Source organism: Pyrus communis, chromosome 6 (assembly GCF_963583255.1).
Source record: "Pyrus communis chromosome 6, drPyrComm1.1, whole genome shotgun sequence".
In the NCBI taxonomy this organism is placed as follows: Eukaryota; Viridiplantae; Streptophyta; class Magnoliopsida; order Rosales; family Rosaceae; genus Pyrus; species Pyrus communis.
The window spans coordinates 15,260,225-15,281,995 of record NC_084808.1 but is presented as its reverse complement, the minus strand read 5'-3'; the positions used below and the strand labels follow the sequence as shown (position 1 = coordinate 15,281,995).

The window sequence follows — 21,771 nt, the reverse complement described above, 5'->3', positions numbered from 1 at the left end:
CTTTTTATTTTTTTTTGGTTGACAAAGTGGCTTATATTAATAGACAATATAGATTATTTAAACACCATTCTTTTCTTGCAAGCAAACTTTAAAATTGACTCATTGAGCCTTTTAGAGTTCTGTTTGAGGCACCATATGTTTTATGTTAGGTACCAAGACTTGCGTGCAGTTGTTTCGAGACGTTAGCTAAAATGAAAATCCAGCATAGATGACTAATCTAATCTTCATATAAAATTATAAGCGGATCCAAATGATCAAAGATCTAAAAATCAATTGTTAATGTCGAACATAATAATAGTACAAGCTGGGTCTAGGGTTTCTTTTTCCTCCAATTGGTATTTTAACCGTTTTTTCTAGACAATAACTGAAAATTATTGTGATATTGCTACATTTGATGTGAAATCCCTTCCCTGGATTTCACTATTTAAAATTATATATCTCGTATTTCGTATTCATATTCTTAGTTTCGACGCTTTCATATTTACAGCGTATATATATATTTTTTTACAAGTAAAATGACAAAAGTGGGCCTATTGTATTAAACGGAATGTATTTGATGTTTTCATGATTTTTCAAATTTCTTTACATATTTGGATAGTACGTGTCGATACAAATGCGTGGGCGTATACAAAAGGTAATTTGGAGTTATAAATTATTGAAGTTGAGCTTAAAATGGTCCTTTAATTATTAATCTAGAAGGCTCCAAATTTGTTGGAAAAGGAACAGCTGAGATAAAGCCACGTGTGTGGCTGTGATGGAAAAAAGAGAAGAGAAATGAGAGAAAGGATGAAGCGTGAGGGCCAATCAGAAAACAGAGTAAGGAGGGGAAATGAGGGAGAGAAAACCACCTAATCCAAATCATCTCTTTGACCCGTTTCAGACCTGATTTTGACCCGGTTCCTGGTGACTGTTTTCATCGATTTTCGTCGATTTTTCTGGCAAATTTCCCTCAGCCGTCACCTGTACACTCCACCCCCAACCTCTATTCTCCCACTTCCACAAAAAAAAATATGAGAGTTGGCCTTGATTTTGTGAAACACGCACGGTGGGTGCAACGGGTTCAAAAGCGGCAATCGGCCAATTCTGAAAGCCTCACCGTCGACCACCACCCATTTTCAACTTCTCTTAAGTCCAGGAACAAAGCCTAGGGGTGGGTTATGGCGTCGGAGCTTGTTTGGAGTCGAATCAAGAGCACCCAATTCTAGGGTTACCGAAGGATCGAGGGTGATTTAAGGTGTTTCCCGGCCGAACTAGGCTTTGGTCCAGGTATGAAAATTATTCCCCTTGACCTACTTTACATTTCTGTGAAATTCGGTAATTTTTTGAAATAGTTGAATTTTCCGGCAAGTCGAAGTGTTCGACCACTACGTGCTGCGGCGCATGGCGGTGGCATAAAGGCTGTGACCTCACCTAACCTTTCTAGGCTAATTTTGATATCCCAATTCCATATTTTACATCCGTGTAGTGAAATTTTAATGTTTTAATATAGTTTCATAATTGACCACCTAGTTGACCGTTAATTGATTATTTTACAAATCGATGATCTGACCGTTGGATCGTCACCAAACTTTAATTTGTTGTAGAATGTAATATTTGAGGATGCTCAGAACTGATGGATTGGGAATCCGACTAACGGATCTTTCCAAATTGGATTTCTAAGTTTGTAAAACTAATTGTTGACCGCCACCTAATTTTAACAATTGACGAAGATCCAACCGTCAGATCGCGCTGAGATTTTAATATGTTATTCTATGAGCATAATGAGGACCTTAGGAAGTTAAGGATCCAAAGTACAATGTGCGGATCTTCCGGATTGAATTGCTAGGATTGTGGACCCCACAGTTTATTGAGAGTTGACTTTGGGTCAACATGTCTCGAACCGTTTGAAATGCCAAAATTAGTATTACTAGAGACTCAATGAGGCTTTGCGGGCTTATCTCTGTGAGTGACTTTAATATATGTGTGATATTGTTATTACCCTAAAACCCTCTTATGCTAGTATACTTTGTGGATACAACATGAATTTCTAAATTATGTTTTATGCTAAATAATTGTTTTTAGGCTTTTTAGCCAACATGGTCCCTCATATTTGTATAGCATATAACTTTGGTCCCTGAGATTTAAAATCAATAGAAATGCTCCATGAGATTGTCCACCATCCATAATTTTGGTCATTCTGTTAAAAAAACTCTGTTAAGTTGAGGGTATTTTTGTAAAATCAGCCCACAACCCCTCATTCAACCTTTGATTCCCCAAAACCACATCCCCACCAAATCAACAATGAGCTCAGTCTCTGGCCTCAGAATCAAAACCCCTTATTCAACACACAACAGCAAGTCCCTCCAATGCGCGCACCCGACAACATACTGAAAATGGCCTCTTCTCCTCAACCCTCTGCTTCCACAACATATAAAGCTCCTCAATTTCCACCCTTAGCCTAATGCTTTCGTTGTTGTTATTGACGTTTTTGGGTTCTTTGATTGAGTCCTCCATAAGCCATTTGAGTTCTCTGCGCAAAAAGGTTGAGTCTGACATTACTCTCTACTGCTGATAATTCCCCAAAGGTCCACCATTACTCTCTGGACCAATAACCCCATCACTAACAATCGTTAAGCATACAACCCCCGAGCTCGAAACCAGCGAAAAGTAATTCCTTAATGGCAACTCCATCTTAGCACCCCCTTTGAACTGGAAAACCAATTCCAGAAACTCCAATTTTTCCTCTTTCAAAATATCGGAACAGGTTCTCAATCCCATTTTGGTTTCCAAGTCTTTTGCTCTCGTGTAATTTGCCATCTGTGACTTAAACCCTTGCGCCACGGCTTCGAAAACCGGCTTCTCCATAAACGTGATGGTCGATCCAGAATCCACGATCGTCCTGCCATTGCTATTTGCTTCGGAGACCAGAAACTTGTACGGAAACTTCACGTGCTTCTTGCCCACGATGATTTTTTTTAGCATTATGTAGTAGTACTCGCGAAATGCAGAGTTTGAATGACCTGGGTTTTTTTGAAACAGCTTGTAGATCGAGCTCTGAGCTTTTGTTTCATTTCTTCTGGTTGAAGAAATGGGGGGTTCATTGGCGCTGCTATCGTCGATGTATAGAACAAGGTCGCTGCTTTGTGGGATATCGTCGAATTTATGGGAGACTAAGCAGTAAGAGAATTTGGAGAGCTTCATTTGGGATGGCAGCGATTCCAGTCCGCAGCTGAATCTGATGATTCCGGCGGGCTGCTGGATGGAGAAGAACGAGCAGCCGAAGAGAAAACAATTTTCTCAAGAAATTTTAGGGACTCAGAAAGTAAAATCCCAGCTGTTATAAGAGAAATGAGAGAAAAATGGTGAAAAAGAAAGTGGAGAATTTGGTTTTACAAAAATACCCTTAACTTAACGGAGCTTTTTAACGGAATGACCAAAATTATGGATGGTGGACAATCTCAAGGACCATTTCTATTGATTTAAAATCTCAAGGATCAAAGTTATGTGTTATGCAAATTTCAGGGACCATTTTGGCTAAAAAGCCTTGTTTTTATAAAGTTACCATCAATTTACTTTATGAAATGTTATGTGACTTGCTTATTGAAATGTTTATGAATTGTGTTTTAAAATATATATTTGAAATGTTAAGAAATGTGAGGGCTAGTAGAGGACCGTTACCCTAGTGTCACAGGGTTAGGTGACACCGAGTTTGCACAATGTAGTAGTGGTACGTGGGTGGTCCTGCTTGGTTAATTTGCAATAAGGGACCATACTATTTATGGATCGTGCTTGGTTAATCCGCAATGGGTGATCCTTATGGCCATACATACTTAGGGGTGATTATGCTTGGTTAATCCGCAATGGGTGATCACTGCCTAACAGTTTCGTTGCTGCAACCCTGCTTGGTTAATCCGCGATGGGGGGTCACTAGCTACTTGGTTACCTTCTCAGAGGTGGTCCTACTTGGTTAATCCGCGATAGGGGACCATGGTCCTGCTTGGTTAATCCACAATGGGGGACCATACTATTTATGGATCATGCTTGGTTAATCCATGATGGGCGATCCTTATAGCCATACATACTTAGGGGTGATCATGCTTGGTTAATCCGCAATGAGTGATCACTGCCTAACAGTTTTGTAGGTGTGACTTTGCTTGGTTAATTCGCGATGGGAGGTCATTACCTATTTGGTTACCTTCTCAGGGGTGGCTCTGCTGGGTTAATCCGCTATGGGGGGGCCACTTCCTCTTTGGTTACTTATGTAGGCTTTGGCCGAATTGCGTCCCTCTAGCCCTAGTTTTTAATGCATTTATGAATGATAGTTTTTGAGAATCTTTGTGATTTGAATTAGAAGAGCCGTTGGATGTCTGGGTGACTCCTTTGGAGTTTTTAAAGACTTGACTATGATTTCAAAAGTATGAATTTATAATTGAGATTTATAAACTCTGATCGATGGTCTTTTTTTATTTATTATCACATACATTGTATTATTGTCACTCACCCAAGCTTTGCAGCTTATCCAAGTTCTTGTTGGCCGATGCACCATTTTCCTAATGTAGGCACTGATTGTACAAGTGACAGGTCTGAGTAGATTACGAGAGATCGCTTGGTAATCTGATTCCATTGAGTGGTTCAAAATCCTTGCTTCTGCTTATTTTCATAAGTTAGTCTAGAACCCTAGATTCGAGTGAATGGGAATTACCCACAATAGACCTTAAGAGTATAAATTAGATTTACCATGTTATTACTCACAATCCAAGTAGGGAATTATGTAGAGTTCTTTAATTAAATTCATGAAATGATACGTAATCTCATTGATTGATTAACATAGTCAACTGTTAAATTGTGCATCTTTGATTCATGGAATTGATTAATTGACGTGATTGTGGAATGACGGATATGATTGTGTTTATGACTATATGAGTTGATCAATGTGGCTTGAGAATACTTATGTGCTTCATTGGTTGTTACATGCTGTGGATAGAGGTATCATGTTGAAAACATAGTGAGTTATATGATGGATGGAATGGAAATCTTGAATGTCATGTGGGTTTGTTAGTAGCCCTGAACCTAGTAATTCCATGCTTGTTAAGTTCTAATAATTGATTGAGGAATGCTATGCTTTTCGGCTTGAACGTAATATGATAAACGTCGGAGTATAGTGAATGATGAACTACGAATGGCTTGATCCCTTCTTAGGGTATGTAGGCAGTCTAACGAGAAGGTTAGATGCAGCCATAAAGTATACGAAAATTACTACAAAATTCGAAACTTGAGTTGTGCTTTGTACATATCACGGAGGTGGGGTATGTTACATATACAGATACTTGATAACGTCACATGTCAATCCTAGACATATGTCGGGATCGAGTCGTGACATTTAAGGCTTCCAATTCTTCATAGGACACTTATAAAACCCCTTGGGAATTTGGATCGCATGTAAGTTAGAGGACACCATAAGTTAGATGTATGCCTGCTGCCTGCTGTCAGTTTGTTTCATTTGTTTAACCGATCTTTGTAAAACTTGTTGACAGTACAAGATTTGACTTGTTTAAGTGCTAAATTACATTTGCTTGCGGATATCTTCCCTTTTGGTGGACGTCGACATGGTTGGGCTGTCTATCCTGATGCCAACCTGTTTCTTTTATTGTTGGCACCTTTATAGTGTGCGTTGAGACGTAGGAGAGATGCATATGATGCCATGCTGACCTTTTTCCTCTAAATTGTAGGGAATCCAATTCCTTCAAATTTTGAATTCAAATTTTAAAATTTGCATGGCCCCATCAAACGTTTAATTCTTCAACATTTAGTAAACACATAAATATCCTATAATCAAAGTTCAATTTTACTTTTTGATTCGGGTTACCTTTATGTAAATGTGCCATAAACTATTGACATACTATATATTGGTGTAGAAATGGACAACCACATTTTAAATGATATTTATTTACAACAGACATAAATTTCTGGAATTTGTGAAGTTTCTTGTTTGACTAGTGCATAATTGGAATTTTAATGAAGTTATAAATCCATAAATTTTATTCGCCTTAATTATAATGTAATTCAAATACAAAATCTACTGTACATCTAAATTCATCAATCTATAAACGAGAGAAATGACACTTGACAAATGCGGTGCTGGTCTTTAAGATGGTGGATGATTGCCCGTGCAACGGTGGTGTCATTGGTAATGGTGGGGCACTGACGATGGTGGGAGTTGGGCTGATGGCAACAGAAATGTGGTGGCATGGTAGATTGGGGGAGATAGTGGCGACAAAGATATGGGGCATCGAAGGTGGTGAGCATGGTTGTGATGGAGAAATTTTTAGTTGTGGCAAAAATACAAATGGTACATCACGTATTTTTATGTAAATGGTAGAAAATTTTAATTTTTAAGTTATTAATCTTTTAACAGCATATATCACCATTTATATAAGGAGACGACGAGTTTCCCGGCAACGGAACTTTTAATGCAAGTGGTCATTTACTACTGTGGTGGAAAGGTGTTGTGCCCTTGCATGACGGCGTGGGTTCAAACCCCATCAGTGACTAATCTAACATTTAACTTACTAACGCTATTGTTTCATTCAAAAAATTTTAAAAAAAATAAAAAATATGTGTGTGTGTGTGTGATGGCGACGATGGTAGTGGGTGTGGATTTGTAAGGGTCCGGCCCACATGCCCAACTACTACCACTCGGTTAAGATCACCAGAGACACAATTCTCATAGAGCTGCATTGATCTTTTGCAACAGTTGGATTTCGATAAGTTAGCAACGGAGCAAGAAATTCTGATCCGTCGCCATGGCTTTGTGCTCCACCGCCTTTCTCTGCAACCATGCAGCGGCAGCAGCACCGTGGTCACCTCGCAAAAGTAGAGCCAGAAGCTTCCGGCGGCGGAGGAGCTCTATCATCAAAGCAACCGTCACCTCCAATGCCAAGCAAGACCTTAATACCTCGTTGCAGTACAGGAAGCTTGATGACTCGAACCATGTAATTAGCGAAATCACTCTCCAAACCATTGTAAGGGTCCGGCCCACATGCCCAACTACTACCACTCGGTTAAGATCACCAGAGACACAATTCTCATAGAGCTGCATTGATCTTTTGCAACAGTTGGATTTCGATAAGTTAGCAACGGAGCAAGAAATTCTGATCCGTCGCCATGGCTTTGTGCTCCACCGCCTTTCTCTGCAACCATGCAGCGGCAGCAGCACCGTGGTCACCTCGCAAAAGTAGAGCCAGAAGCTTCCGGCGGCGGAGGAGCTCTATCATCAAAGCAACCGTCACCTCCAATGCCAAGCAAGACCTTAATACCTCGTTGCAGTACAGGAAGCTTGATGACTCGAACCATGTAATTAGCGAAATCACTCACCAAACCATGACTTTCAGTGAGCAAAACACTGAGATAAAAGCTCACGAGATTCTCTACGCAGTTGAAAATGGGATTAATGCTTTCGACACTGCCGAGGCCGCGAGTGACATGGTCTACCATTAATATAATCAATATTGTTCAAACTTAACCACCTATTAATAGGTACTAGGTTTTATGACAAAAGATCTCGGTGGTATTAGTGGTGGAAACACTCATATAGTAATTGTGTATTATTTTGTTACATGACCGATGTGGAATCCTATTCTCTAATAGTGAGTCCTTGTGAATTGCTTGGTTAATTAATGACCTCGAATGTGCTTTGTTTCGTTTCGTTTGGTCTCAGTTTTGATTAAAGTTTGAATCTTTGTTGTTGTTCCCATGAAGGAGGAGACATAGGGAAACACTGATCGCGACATTGCCAGTTGGCTTAAGTCACAGCTCGGCGATAAAGTATTTGATAGTTTGACATGTTATGTTACGAGAATTTGTTTAGGATTCTTGTGGATGAGGTGCAATTATATTAATGCGCTGTCTGATTTGCAGTTTAATACTGATAACATAACGTGCTAAGGTACATAATATGTTTGCAAATAGGTTGTTTTGGGAACAAAAGCGAATGGGTATTCAGAGGGGTCAAGTTATTTGCTTGACAATGCCACGGTTTTGCGGGTGGATGCTGCAAACATTAGAGAATATGTAGAGAAAAGCGTAAAGCGCCTTGGCACAGATTACATAGATTTAATACAAATTCATTGGTAAGTTTATCGACCAAACTCCACACTTATACAAGCTTAACATGCTACATTCTCAAATGATTGTGTGATTGTAATTTGTGTTACACGAGATGTGCCTTCACACTATTAACTGCTTGAAACTTTTCGAACTGTATGGATTTGTAAATGCAACTAAAGTTGAAGGACTACCAAAGATTGTCAGTATCCAAAACAAAAATAATTAGTCTGCTAGTAGAACCCATTTTGAAAGTAAGTCACATATCTGAGGAGTAAAAAAGTCACAGACTTACCATTTTTTCACATAATATTAAACAGCTTGACACAATATTTAAAATATTCACGGAATTATCGATATTTTCGTCAAAATATCCGAAAAACCAGGATCGATTTAGAAAAAGTCAATGAATATCGACAATATTTACCAATTAAATTTTACCGGAACCCATTACAGATTTCGATCTTGTTGACATTACAAGATTTGACTTGTTTGAGTGCTAACTTATATTTGCTTGACCGATATCTTCTTATTTGGTGGATGTCGGCATGGTTGAGCTTTCTATCCAGATTCCAACCTGTTTCTTTAATTGTCGGCACCCTTGTATTATGTGTTTTCCATCCAGATTCCAACCTGTTTCTTTTATTGTCGGCACCTTCGTATTATGTGTTGAGAAGTAAGACAGAGATGCGTATGATGCGACATATACCTTTCCCTCCTCGTTTTTCCAATCTCATTTTCTTAACCTAATGAGTCTGTAATTCTTTTGTCGATTTTTTGCAGTTGGTCTTGTTGAAGTCTGCCACCCACAAAATTACAAGATTGGCTTACTGTCTTACTCTTCACTGGCTGGTGGATCAACGAGCGGGAAAGTACATAGATAGCAAATCCGAAGCTTAATAAAAATATTGCAATGAAAGGCCTAGTAGTTAGGACATAAGTTGTTTTCCCTTCTTGATGAGTTATTTATGTTTTGAGTATGAATTGCTGAGGATAATTTCATTACTGGTTGGTTGCCTGCCTAAATATTACTTGTTTCTGTATTTCAGTAAGCAACAATAACGTAGATCAAGCTAGGCAAGAAGTACGGGCTAACTCCAGTTCAGATTGCACTTGGATTTGTAAGGGACCGTCGTCCATTTGTGACAAGTTCAATAGTTGGTGCCGCTTCTGTCAACCAACTGAAAGAAAACATGGTGATTTTCTGTTGACTGAGAGGCCTTTGCCACCGGAAGTGGTGGCTGATATTGAAGAGATTTTCAAGAGATACAAAGAAGCTACCCCTTGGAAGAAAAAGTCGCCTTAGGAAGTGTAATTATTACGTTTCTTGACACATCTGGTTTAGATGACGATCGAAGGTCAATGCTTCCGATTTGCGGTCACCAACTACCCATGACAGGACAACGCCTCAACTTCCCTTTTGGGATTATTATGTATCCTTCTTGCTTTGCCTTACTGTATTTTCCTCTAAAGTGCATAAAAGTGTTGTTTTCGTTTTTTTTATTCCCCCTTTAAACCAATGAGAGCTGGATCTCTATATATCAAGAGTTAGTGATAGAAAGTTCGGAGATTGTCAATTTTGATCTGCGAATTTCATGCTGTGTTGGATTCATGCAATTGCATCGTGTTTAAAATTAATCCAATGTTATGCTCCCTTTTGTCTGTTTTAATACAAGGGAGAATTGAGTGTAAATACGCTAAGTCTAAACTACTTGAGTTACAAGTTCTTTGAGTAAATTTTGTGACTCGACGAAAGAGAGTCCTTTGAGTTCTTGGCAAGGGATTGCAACCGAAGATAGCCGTGCACCTTCAACAGTCTGTTCAATTTGTTTTGCAGAAGTATCATCGCCAAATTTGTTGTCGTCTTCTTCCATCTGCAACTGTTTTTCCTTCACTTCTCAAATCAAACCACGTGGCAGAATCAGATTGGGAGTAATAATTTTTAATTTAATATTTTTGAAAAGTAGTTTAACTCGTTGGTGGGACGTGGATGAAGAGAAAGAGGCGCGCCAATATCTCGCCCTCTTTTCTTTTGAGCTGCAAACTTCCCTAAACATGTGAGATCGCTTACTGCCCTCTCATTTCCCACTCCTCCCTCTCTCTCTTTCCTCTCTCTCTCTCTCTCTCTCTCTCTCTGATTGATCTGTGTCGTTTTCAGGCTCAGAAACTCAATATTCACATCTTATGCAGAATTTTACGGTGAATATCTGAGGCTGTTCGATCGACTTCCTCGAGAAATTTTCACGAGGGCCAATTTGTAACTGAAGAAGCTATTGATTTCCAACAAGTTGGTGACCTGATTGAGGTTCCCAAGTTTTTTGTTTTGGGAATGTATATGGTTCTTGTTTAGAAGGGCAGTAGGAATTTGATGAGAGGCCAAAGTGGAAGAAAGCATATTCCTCTATGAAGACTGGTGAAGGGAAGTCACCGATGCAGTTGTCGGTTGAGCTTGCTTCTTCTTCGGCGTTTAATTCCTTACGAAAGTTTCAGATGGAATGGCAGATCCTGCTAGCTATGGGAATTATGAGCGTGATACTGAACAGGTCAGTTTCCCATCACTGCCCTCTTTCTTTTCCTTTAGATTATTTGGTGTTTGTTTTTGTTTGCCTAGAAAACAATGAAACCTCGTACAGTTTCGGGTTTCCATACATTTTGTGCTTTTCCCTGTTGAGTTTTCTTTCTGAAAAGACGGTAACTGAATGAAATCTTGGTCTGGCTGTTATTTTATGACGATACAGTTATAACTTATAACCATCTTACATAGATTAACGCATATGTATATCGAAGTTACCTGCATTACTCGAACAATTTGCTTTTCAATTCGCGAAGGGAATTAATAAAAACCCAATATCTGTGTAAAAGTTCAGTTTCCAACTTCCTAGCGGTGAAAATGTTGCCCTTTCTGCAGACTACACCCTTTCACACACTCACTTTGATATGGTTAAACATGTATATTCAAGATTTTGATCTCTGTGTGATTTGGCAATACTTTTCACCTAATATTCCTCTCTCTCTCATGAAGGCACTCATTGCATTAAAAAGAGGTTCCCAGTTAATCAAGTATAGCCGGAAAGGAAAGCCAAAACTTCATCCATTCAGAATTTCTACTGTGAGTAGTTTCCCTTACATTAGGATGTTTTTAATCTTACATCTTCTTCCTGCTGCGCATCTCCACGATCATTACTAGATATCTTAACTGCTTGAATGGCTTCATTTTTCGTATCTTTAACAGGATGAAACTACACTAATCTGGTATTCACATGGAGAAGAACGTACTCTGAAATTAGCTTCTGTCTCTCGAATTATCCCCGGACAGAGAACAGTGAGTTTAATACTCCACTACCAAGAACTAATCAATACTTTTGTGTTTCAACTCAGTAATTGTGCGTTTCAGTATATAGTTATGAACCACTTTTGTGTCCTACTTGACGGAATAAATACTTCTCCTGCTTCTTTATAGGCTGTGTTTAGAAGGTATTTGCGCCCGGAAAAGGATTACTTGTCATTTTCTCTTCTATATAAGAACGGTGAACGAACACTTGATCTGGTAAGTAAAATCAAGTGTTAGTTTCAAGTTTTTCTGTTACAGCCAGTTTAGCAGAAAAGTTTAAAGTCGGCAATCCTCTTTATAGATCTGCAAGGACAAAGCTGAGGCAGAGATATGGTTTGCTGGCCTTAAGGCGCTAATTACTTCAGGAAAAGAGCGTAGTAGACGTAGTCAGAGTGATATTTCTGATGTAAGTTTCCAATTTTAAAAAAATGCATTCGTAACTGCTTATGCTTGTACTTTTTTTATTTATGGTTTCCTAGTTCTTTCTTATCGTTCGAATGGTTAATTATGTTGTGATTGTAATAGGTTAGTTTATATGAGTTTTGCCTTCGAAAAGGGCTGAATATTTCTTGTGAAGTTACCTGGAGATGGTTGAGAAAATATCTGCTCCGAAATTGCCTGACAATCCTAATATTTATATATTCAATTGGCTGCCATTTATTCTTCTGTTTACTAAAATATATAATTAGCAGTAATCTTGGTGATGTTCTAATGAACATTCAATATTCATCAGCATGAACTAAAAAAGGAACTGTTATGCAATATGTAATAAAGTTCCGTGCTCTAGTAAAAGTTATATGAACAATTTACTGATACAATAAATTGTAGCAAATCATTAGAACTCTGAGATGACAGATGCAGATTTGTGCCTCTCAAGCCTTTTAAAAAAAGGGGGAAAAACTATACAGGAGGTAGAATAGTATGGGATGTTTAGCAATTGCAGATGAAAGATGGCCCTCACCGTTTTCAGGAAGATTAATTTTTCTTGCAGATAAGATTTGACATACAGAGCTACCTGAATTTCAGTTATGTAAATAAAAGAATAGTTCAAATTCCATGAAATCTGTAATGAGAACTTTGTAAACATACAATTATATGCAAGTTAGAAAATTATCAGTGCATTAACATATTTGGTGGTTTCCTTCGTACAATTCATGCATTATGAGAAACCGCCAGCACTAAAATTCACAAAGTATATGTAACACGATTGTCTTGATCCACTCATAATTGTTCTGCATTAATATGTTTTGAGAAGATTCAACGTAGTTGTTTGCTTTCCCTTCAGTTGCAAGACTCTGCTGAATCTGTTCACAGCCGTCCATTTGATGCGACCTTAGAGTTCACGTCAAGCATTGCCAGTGGTAGGGTATCCGTTGATTCTCCTGAATCAGTGAATTTGACAGGCTCAGATGTGGGTTCAGAACGTGCAAATATGCAACTAAGAACAAGTGCAGGAGATGGTTTTCGAATTAGTGTTTCAAGCACTCCTAGCTGTTCTAGTGGAGGGTCTGGACATGATGATATAGAATCACTAGGAGATGTTTATGTGTGGGGAGAGATCTGGTCTGATGGAAATGGACCTGATGGGTCTGCGAATTCAATCTCTAAAAAAATCGATGTGCTGATTCCAAAGCCCTTGGAGTCGAATGTTGTTCTCGATGTTCAGCAGATAGCTTGTGGTGTGCGACATGTTGCTCTTGTAACAAGGCAAGGGGAGGTTTTCACCTGGGGAGAGGAATCGGGTGGAAGACTCGGTCATGGGATTGATAGAGATTTTAGTCGTCCTCGCCTTGTTGAGTTCCTCGCAATTAATAACATTGAATTTGTTGCATGTGGTGAGTACCACACATGTGCTGTATCTACATCAGGTGATTTGTTTACGTGGGGTGATGGTACACATAATGCTGGACTTCTTGGTCTTGGAACTGATGTTAGCCACTGGATACCTAAAAGGGTTACTGGTCCTTTAGAAGGACTTCAGGTTCTATCTGTTGCATGTGGCACATGGCATTCAGCTTTAGCAACTTCGAATGGAAAGCTATTTACATTTGGAGATGGAGCGTTCGGTGTTTTGGGCCATGGAGATCGAGAGAGTGTTCCGTATCCAAGGGAGGTACAGTCGTTGAATGGACTAAAGACTATAAAAGTAGCATGCGGAGTTTGGCATACTGCAGCTATTGTAGAAGTTATGGGCCAGTCTGGTACAAATGCTTCATCGCGTAAGTTGTTCACCTGGGGCGATGGTGACAAACATCGTTTGGGTCACGAAATCAAGGAAACTTATCTGCTTCCCACCTGTGTCTCTTCACTTATCGACTATAATTTCCACCAGCTAGCATGTGGACACACTATGACTATTGCGCTCACCACATCAGGTCATGTGTTTACCATGGGCGGAACTGCATATGGCCAGCTAGGCAATCCAAGTTCTGTTGGGAAAGCACCTTGTTTAGTACAGGATCGATTGGTTGGTGAGTTTGTCGAAGAAATATCTTGTGGGTCATATCATGTTGCTGTCCTGACATCAAGAAGTGAAGTGTTCACTTGGGGAAAAGGTGCTAATGGAAGACTGGGACACGGGGACACAGAAGACCGGAAAACTCCAACTTTGGTTGAAGCCCTGAAAGATAGGCATGTGAAAAGCATATCGTGCGGCTCAAACTTCACAGCTAGTATATGCATCCATAAGTGGGTCTCTGGAGCTGATCAATCAATTTGCTCAGGTTGTCGACAGACATTTGGTTTTACTAGAAAGAGGCATAACTGTTATAACTGTGGACTAGTCCATTGCCATGCTTGTAGTTCCAAGAAAGCACTGAGGGCAGCTTTGGCCCCGACTCCTGGAAAACCTCATCGTGTATGTGATGCTTGTTATGCGAAACTTAAAGCTGCTGAAGCTGGTAATGCTTCCAGTGTCAATAGGAGATCTAGGGTCACACGCTCAATGGATAGCAGGGATTTACTAAGTAGAGTAGAGGTGAAATCTTCAAGGATTCTTCTCTCTCCCTCTATAGAACCCGTTATATACCTTGAGGTCAAGTCCATGAAGCCTGGTGGTGTTAGATCCGAATCCCCTTCTATAGTCAGGTCTTCCCAAGTTCCATCCCTTTTACAACTTAAAGATATTGCATTTCCAAGTTCGTTGAGTGCACTGCAAAACGCTTTGAAGCCTGTCATGACAACGCCATCTCAGCCCAATTCGAGATCTAATTCACCATATTCAAGGAGACCTAGTCCTCCCCGGTCTACAACTCCTATATTCTCTAGGAGTGTTATTGACAGTCTTAAGAGGACAAATGACACTCTGACACAAGAAGTATCAAAGTTGCAAAACCAGGTACTAATTTAACACCTTTCGAAAATTAACATTTTTGGTTGCCTCATTATATTGTCTTGTGGTATAGAAATGTCAAAATCAAGACGCCTTTCCTTGGGTAAACTTTCCTCTCTTTACTTCAGGTTAAAAGTCTGAAGCATAAGTGTGATGCTCAAGAGGTAGAGATAAAGAAACTACGTAAACATGCGAAAGAAGCTGGCTCATTAGCCGATGACCGATACTTGAAGTGCAGAGCTGCCAAAGAACTCGTCAAGTCCATCACGGAACAGGTTTATAAAACTTAATATTGCAATGTCACTCTTTATAGGCGTTCTGTGTGGCATGACATCTCCATTGACAGAATAATAATGGGGTGGAAAAGAAAATCAACGACTTTTTTTGTGGCCCTGCCCTCGTTGATTCAGTTATTGGTGAAATATGCTGATGTTCTGTGTGCTTTCCGTTCTTTCTTTACCTTGCAGATGAGGGAATGGGAAGACAAGATACCTCCTGAGATTTCTGACAGTGATACTTTCAAAGCATTGCGTACGCAAGCTGAGGATTTTATGAACATGAATATTGGAAGGCCAAGCTCAGAGCTTGACCAGCACTATGCAACCGATAGAACTTCCTTGGTTGTTGAGTCTTCTAGAATGGAAGACAACAAAGCAGAAGACTCTGCAGAGGCTGAACCGCAAAACAGCTCAGAAAACCACTCGAGGTCACCTGAATCATCAACGTTGCGGACGGTAGACAACAGATCAGAAGACTTTGCGGATGCTGGACCTCAAAACCGCTCAAGGTCACCAGAATCATCAATATCACGGACAGGACAAAAGGAAGTCATTGAACAATTTGAACCGGGCGTTTATGTAACTCTCCTTCAACTAAAAAATGGTATTCGGGTTTTTAAGCGTGTTAAATTCAGGTAAATATTTTATCTTGCAACATTCAGTAATTATATGTTTGTGTTGGACGGCCACTGGACCCTTGAGCGGGTTCAATGGTGGTCTAACATGGTATCAGAGCTCTTGTTGCACAAGGTCCTGAGTTAAAATATTTCAATCCACATTCCTCACTGCTTTCTTCATTTTCAAGGTGCAGACTGGGACTGCACCTATGTTTTTATTTGTGTCTTCATTTCTCTGCCTGTCCACGTGCAACCCGTGAGTCAAAGTGTTAGCTCGATATATAATGTTGACTCGTTGTCTAACAGCTTAAACTTACGGGTTCGATGGCTGTCTAACAAGCTATGGTGCCATGTTACAACTAATGGATCTCAAATGTTTAAGTTGTTTGCAAACTGATCAACAATGTATATCAAGTTTACGAGCTACACTTGTACGCATACTGATTGTAACAAAACTTGTTCTAAATTAGTTGTTTCTGTTCCATTTATTTCCATAAGCTAAATTTGTTGAGGATAAGCGTACGCACAACCAAGTCTTGGATCATTTCAATGCTGTTCTCTTTTAATTTTCTCACACCGGTCTCCAATATTTTCTGCAGCAAACGGAAGTTTAATTCGGAACAGGCAGAAGCATGGTGGAAAAACAACAAAGATAGGCTGCTTAGGAGATATAGTCAGCCGAATGCAAGTCCTGCTCCGAGTGCACCACCACCCAGCAGTCCTATTCCGCCCGAGGAAAACAGCGAGGCAGCCGCAGCTTCCCCGACTTAGTTTTATAACTTAGTCTCTTAAAATTATGGTTTAGAAATTTGGTTAGTAGGATCAAGGGATCTGCTATAGAATGGCAGTGTATGAATCAGTTAGGTGTAAACTTATCTTTGTTAAGAACAGAACAAAATAGAGCGGCATCCTTGTTCTTCTTTCTTTTCCCCCTTTTTTTTTTTTTTTTTTTTTTTTTTTAGGGGAATTATTGAGAGGATTTCTACTCCTCCATTAAAAAGAAGAGCTTCAATATCATTATTTTCATCCATTGTGGTTTGTTTTTCTGTTTTTCACAACGCGGTATTCTAATTTTCTCGGGGAAGGCACACGCACACAACCTTGATGAAGGGGACAGGCACACCCACACAACCTTGATGAAGGGGACAGGCACACCCACACAACCTTACCGACTAGATTAACCCACATCTGCGCATAGTAGTTGATATTATTAAATAACGTATAGTGATAAATGTAATTTATGAGTTGAGTTTAGAAGTGAAATTCTTTTACTCGGAGATTAAATTGGAGATATGACTTTTCAGAAGACAATTTTAAATAACTTTTTGAACTAACATGTTGATTATTGTTTTAATGCATAATCCGAATCTACAGTTTGACAATATAAATACTTATTCGACAAACCAATCAATTATTGTGTCTAGATAGCTAGCACCTTCATCTTGATAATGTATTGGGCTAACAAACAATGATGTTAGTAGTTGAGTGTTGAACTTGTTAATTCGTGTTCGTATGGTTGGCATCTTCCTTGACAGGGACGGGAACAACTACGAACTTGCCTGTTACCAGTTACAAATATTATTTTCTTTATCATTAATTTATTAGATTACATGTTCTTATTTCTGAAGATTCACGACACGCAATTTGATGCCATTTTATCTAATTCATTTCCTGTCTTGATCAGTAATAGCCAATTATTATTGAAAATATGTGTTCAAAGTTCAAGCTCTAGAAAATGATTGGCAGACTCCTATTTCACTTTTATTATATAGATGTTAGGAAAATCAAATTCTTAAACCAAATTTACAAACCAAATAACATGTCATCAAGTAAAAATTCAATCATCAACTTCTATGCTATTTGTTTTTAAAAGTTTTATCTTCCTAGCATTATCCTTATTATATTAGTTGAAAGAATAATCCAACTTTACTTATCAAATAACATTTTACTATAATGATAAAAAATAATCATATCAATGTATTTTAGAGCGAGTTTGATTCCCACGGTATAATAATTACATCTTATTTTAACACGATAATTTATTCATTATGCTACTATACCTACTACATATTTGTATCACTTCTGTAATATAATAGTGGTAAGACCCACAATACACATGAGTCTCATCTCTATTATAGAGAAGATAAAAATAACGTATTTCGATTTAAATATGTGATAAGAGTAGCATTTTTGGAAAAGTTTCCTTCATCCAGTGTTTTTGGGTCAAAATGATCTTGAAAATCTTCTTAGCCAATTTTTCTTGTAAAAAAAATATAATAAAATAAAAAGAAAATTGTTGCAATGATTCCTCAACTTTAATCCAATTGAAGCAATGTTCCCTCAACTAAAAGTTCTTGACCATTGATACCTTAACATATCAAAACGTGTAATTATAGTCCATTTCGTCAACTCCATTAAAACTTTTGTTAAAATGAGTCAAATGCTACACACGTGAGGTCATAATCAAGAGGCAAATATAGGAAACTAAATGAAAAAAATTGTAAAAATGGTCATTTTCGTCAACTTTGTCAAAACTTCTGTCAAAATGAATCACATGTCACACACGTGAGGTCATAATCAAGGGACAAATATGGGAAACTAAATGAAAAAATTGTAGAAGTGATCCCTCAACTTTAACCAAATTAGAGAAATGATCTCTCAACATTAATCCATTTGGAGCAATTGTCCTTAATTTTAACCCAATTGTAGCACTAGTCCTCAAGATTAACCCAATTGTAGCAATAATTCTTTCAACACGATTCGTTTTGACGGAGTTGAACGAAAAAACCATAACTTAACATTAGTCATGAATTTTTAATTGAAAGACTATTATAGCAATTACATTAAAATTGAGAAATCATCCCTCCAATTTCCTCTAAAATAAAATCTCTAGCTAATGTATATTATATCTTCGTTGATAAGGAATTCAATCAATTTCGACATCCACTTGCAATATCAAATTCCAATTTGAACGAGTTTCTTACAAAGCACATCACTTCCCATCCATTTTCCTGGGAAACACTCGTGATTTTCCCGGAATTTTCTTATATTTTCCTCCTGAATTTAAAACCCTAGGTCTTCAAGGTTTGCTTCAAAACCCACGAAGGGTAATTGCAGTTCTTCCCGGGATTTCAATGGGGCAGCAGCAATCGAAAGACGAACTGCTCTATCTGCAAGTCAGCTATGGAAACATCGATGGGATTAAAGCCCTCTGCAGTGATGGTGCAGGCCTTGAGGTAGTTAAAGGAGATTAATTTTCGATTAGTGTTTAAGCTGTATCAAAATTGTGATCATTGGTAGTGATAATTTGTTTTGTTTTGTCAATTGGTAGAGATAATTGTTGAAAGTTTTGGATTTTTGGGTAATGGTTGATGAATTATTGATTATTTATGGTGATTTTGGTTGTCAGTGGATTGATAGAGAGGGGAAAACCCCTTTGATCGTGGCCTGTATAAATCCTGGGCTCTATAATGTTGCAAAAAGCTTGATTGAACTTGGTGCAAACGTTAACGCCTATCGCCCTGGTACCTTTCCTATCATAATTCATTACAATTTGATAACTTCTCAGTTGAATTGCTCTTATGTTACTGTTTATGTACTTGGATAGTGAAAAGAAAGTAAGAATGAATAATGAAGATACGAAAGAAAATTGGTATTTTGGGTTCATAGATTTCGAAGAAATGTACCAATTGGCAAGGTAGAGTTGTCACCAAGGACCCGGAAAGTATTAAAAGAGTAACCTGGCTATAGTTGGTAGCCACTCCTTTTTGCCTGAAATGTACGGTTTTAGTCCAAATTCTTCCTCCAAGGTTTGCACAGTTATGTGAAATTCGAGTTGGATCCACATGCGTACTGCAGTCATGATGGAAATATCACTACCATAGATCTTAAGTACCACTGTTGTACTAACATGTTTTCCCTTGCAGAAAATGGAACACTAAGATTAGATATGCTTCAACTGTTCTTTGAATTCTTTCTGATCTCATTCTCATCCCCAGAATTTGTTGTGTTTTACTGTGTTTATATTAAACTCGCCTTGTAATGCAGTCTTCTTAAAAAATGCTATTATAAATGCATGCACCTTGACCTTTGGCTTGCATTAACAATTTTTTTTTTCATTTTTTGTCCTTTTTCTCAATGTGGTGTAGGTCGTCATGCTGGGACTCCTCTACATCATGCAGCTAAAAGAGGCCTAGAAGACGTCGTTAATTTACTTCTTTCGCATGGAGGTGTGCAACTCTATCTTTAAATCTGTTTAAATGTCTTATTTAAAGTGGAGTATAAGGCTTACAATTTTACAATAACAAACACATTCTTTTTCCTGCTTTCTTTGTTTCGTTATAATATAATTTGTTCAAAATTTTCAGCAAATGCTTTAATCATGAACGATGACTGTCAAAGTCCTCTTGACGTTGCTAGGGCGAAAGGGTACATGAATGTTGTCCGTGCAATTGAGGTAAATTCAAACTTTAGCATGCAATGCCAATCTATGTATATCTCTTACTTTCCGATGTTACAATATATTTCATTTTCTTCTTTTGATAGTTCTTCACTTTTTCTCTCTTGGTTTTGTCTTTTTACACATTTCCCAATGTTTGTAGAGGCATATTTGCTTATTCTCTGGTTGGTTGCGGGAGTTTTATGGTCCTGGATTTCTTGGAGTACTTGCTCCGCAGTTGGTTTCAAGAAAAGTGTGAGTATTTTGTTAAAGTGGTGTCATCTTGACATATTCCTGTATAGTTGTTTGCATTTTGTCTTCAATCATGATCTCCACGGCAAGTTATCTAAGCAATGTAGACTGATTGATTTGAACTGTTTTGAAGAATTTATATGTCACTTGTTTAATTTTTTTTCTTTTTAACTTTGATCGAGTAATTGTCTGAAAATTCATTTGGCATGTGTGCCTACTTTTGCATACTTTGCAGTTGGGTTGTTGTTTTGCCATGTAGTTCCCGGAAACCCACCAAGCCTTTCAAGTTGGAGCTTGCGATTTACCCTAACGTGCAGGTATTTCTATGTATAACCTTATATTCTTAGGTAGATTAAGTGTTATGTATGATTATAAATGTTTCTATATTGTGCCTCTACTCATACATTGCATTCAAGTTACTTTAATTTAGGCTACATCGAGTGGTTGCTTCCAGATGATAACATTCGCAGTATTATTTTCTTTTCTTTTCTTTGTTTTTTTTTTTAAAAAAGAAATCATCTAATAATTAAAAAACCATGTACAATGCCTTGCATGAGTTAATCTGATGGCTAAAGTCTCTGCATTTGTATAGTTTGCTAACTAGCTATCAATAGTAATGTTGTTTTTAGCTTTTATTGTACGCGTTCTTGAACCTTCCATTCTTTTTTGCCATGTAGATGATAAAAGGCATCAATTCAATAGCCAAGTTCAGGCCTTTTTTTATTTTTTATTTTTTATTTTTTATGAATGGAGATATATAAGACATTGGTTTACAGTGCTTCGGGATTTTCTTCTAACTCATTTGAAATGTTATGCACTCAGAGTACTCTGTCCAAATTACAAATTCAAATAAAATAAGTTCATTTATTATTTCTTTTTTCATAACTCCTAACGAAGGTACTTCCGCTTGGGATTGCCTCAACAAACTTTGTTGAATTAGGATGTCCTTTACCCTTAATTGCCAATGGTAGAATTTTCCTTTCCATCAAATAGCTCAACAGAAAATGGTGAGCCAATATTTCTTTTAATGACTAAACATGAACAAAGTATTAAAGTTGAACCCTAGTCATTATAAGTTGGGTAAAACTCCTAGTCAGGAAAATAGTGACTGAAACATTAAAGATAATATAATAAAGACAAGATGTTAAGTACTGATATACACTCTCAGAGAAAACAAACTGGTACAAGTCATTTTTTATCACTAGTTAATTGCCCCACCCTGAGCGAAATAGACATCTTGAGATTGCTTGGATCTGTTTACGGAACAGCCCTACTCCTTAGAGCAGCCCCAGTGGGAGCTCCTGCTTGAAGGACGGGCTCTGGAACAGGGCTGGATTGCCCGAGGGAGGAAGTCCAGCGTTGGCTGGCAAGGGATCCCGAGCAGGCTCGAGCGCCAAGCCCGTCGATTTGTGCCGGCCCGAGCGCCCAAAGGCAATCTGATG

General features: G+C 38.3%; 2 protein-coding genes and 1 pseudogene across 6 annotated transcripts in view; 2 read left to right on the top strand and 1 right to left on the bottom strand.

Moving 5' to 3' along the window:
- Positions 1–2,541: 2,541 nt before the first annotated feature.
- On the bottom strand, positions 2,542–3,320 carry LOC137736113 (probable aspartyl protease At4g16563; annotated as a pseudogene).
- A 5,292-nt stretch (positions 3,321–8,612) lies between these two features.
- On the top strand, positions 8,613–16,553 carry LOC137738101 (PH, RCC1 and FYVE domains-containing protein 1-like). 4 transcript variants are annotated; one of them, XM_068477709.1, is made up of 12 exons: positions 8,613–8,758; positions 8,866–8,954; positions 9,132–10,139; positions 10,241–10,625; positions 11,105–11,191; positions 11,315–11,404; positions 11,543–11,629; positions 11,715–11,819; positions 12,699–14,750; positions 14,873–15,019; positions 15,212–15,657; positions 16,239–16,553. In XM_068477709.1, exons 4-12 carry the CDS (start codon positions 10,578–10,580, stop codon positions 16,408–16,410), a joined length of 3,234 nt encoding a protein of 1,077 aa, XP_068333810.1. In that variant the 5' UTR covers positions 8,613–8,758; positions 8,866–8,954; positions 9,132–10,139; positions 10,241–10,577; the 3' UTR covers positions 16,411–16,553. The 4 variants fall into 4 exon arrangements, with proteins under 4 accessions (XP_068333810.1, XP_068333807.1, XP_068333809.1 ...); XM_068477706.1 differs by having other exon boundaries at positions 8,866–10,139; XM_068477708.1 differs by lacking the exon at positions 8,613–8,758 and having other exon boundaries at positions 8,773–8,954.
- Positions 16,554–18,507: 1,954 nt separating this feature from the next.
- Positions 18,508–21,771, top strand: part of LOC137738099 (putative E3 ubiquitin-protein ligase XBAT35) — a 5,891-nt gene continuing 2,627 nt past the window's right edge. Inside the window, exons 1-6 of one of the 2 annotated variants that reach the window (XM_068477701.1) lie at positions 18,508–18,875; positions 19,049–19,163; positions 19,788–19,868; positions 20,007–20,095; positions 20,241–20,332; positions 20,565–20,646. In XM_068477701.1, coding sequence (XP_068333802.1) covers positions 18,774–18,875; positions 19,049–19,163; positions 19,788–19,868; positions 20,007–20,095; positions 20,241–20,332; positions 20,565–20,646 — 561 coding nt within the window. In that variant the 5' untranslated portion in view covers positions 18,508–18,773. The remainder of the gene's footprint in view (positions 18,876–19,048; positions 19,164–19,787; positions 19,869–20,006; positions 20,096–20,240; positions 20,333–20,564; positions 20,647–21,771) is intronic. The other variant, XM_068477702.1, reaches the window with a different exon arrangement.

Coding starts and splice junctions, on each gene's coding strand:
- LOC137738101 (XM_068477709.1), top strand. CDS start 10,578: ATGGCAGATCCTGCTAGCTATGGGAATTATGAGCGTGATACTGAACAG. Junction 11,192..11,314: donor ATCCATTCAGAATTTCTACT/GTGAGTAGTTTC, acceptor TATCTTTAACAG/GATGAAACTACACTAATCTG. Junction 11,630..11,714: donor GTGAACGAACACTTGATCTG/GTAAGTAAAATC, acceptor TCCTCTTTATAG/ATCTGCAAGGACAAAGCTGA.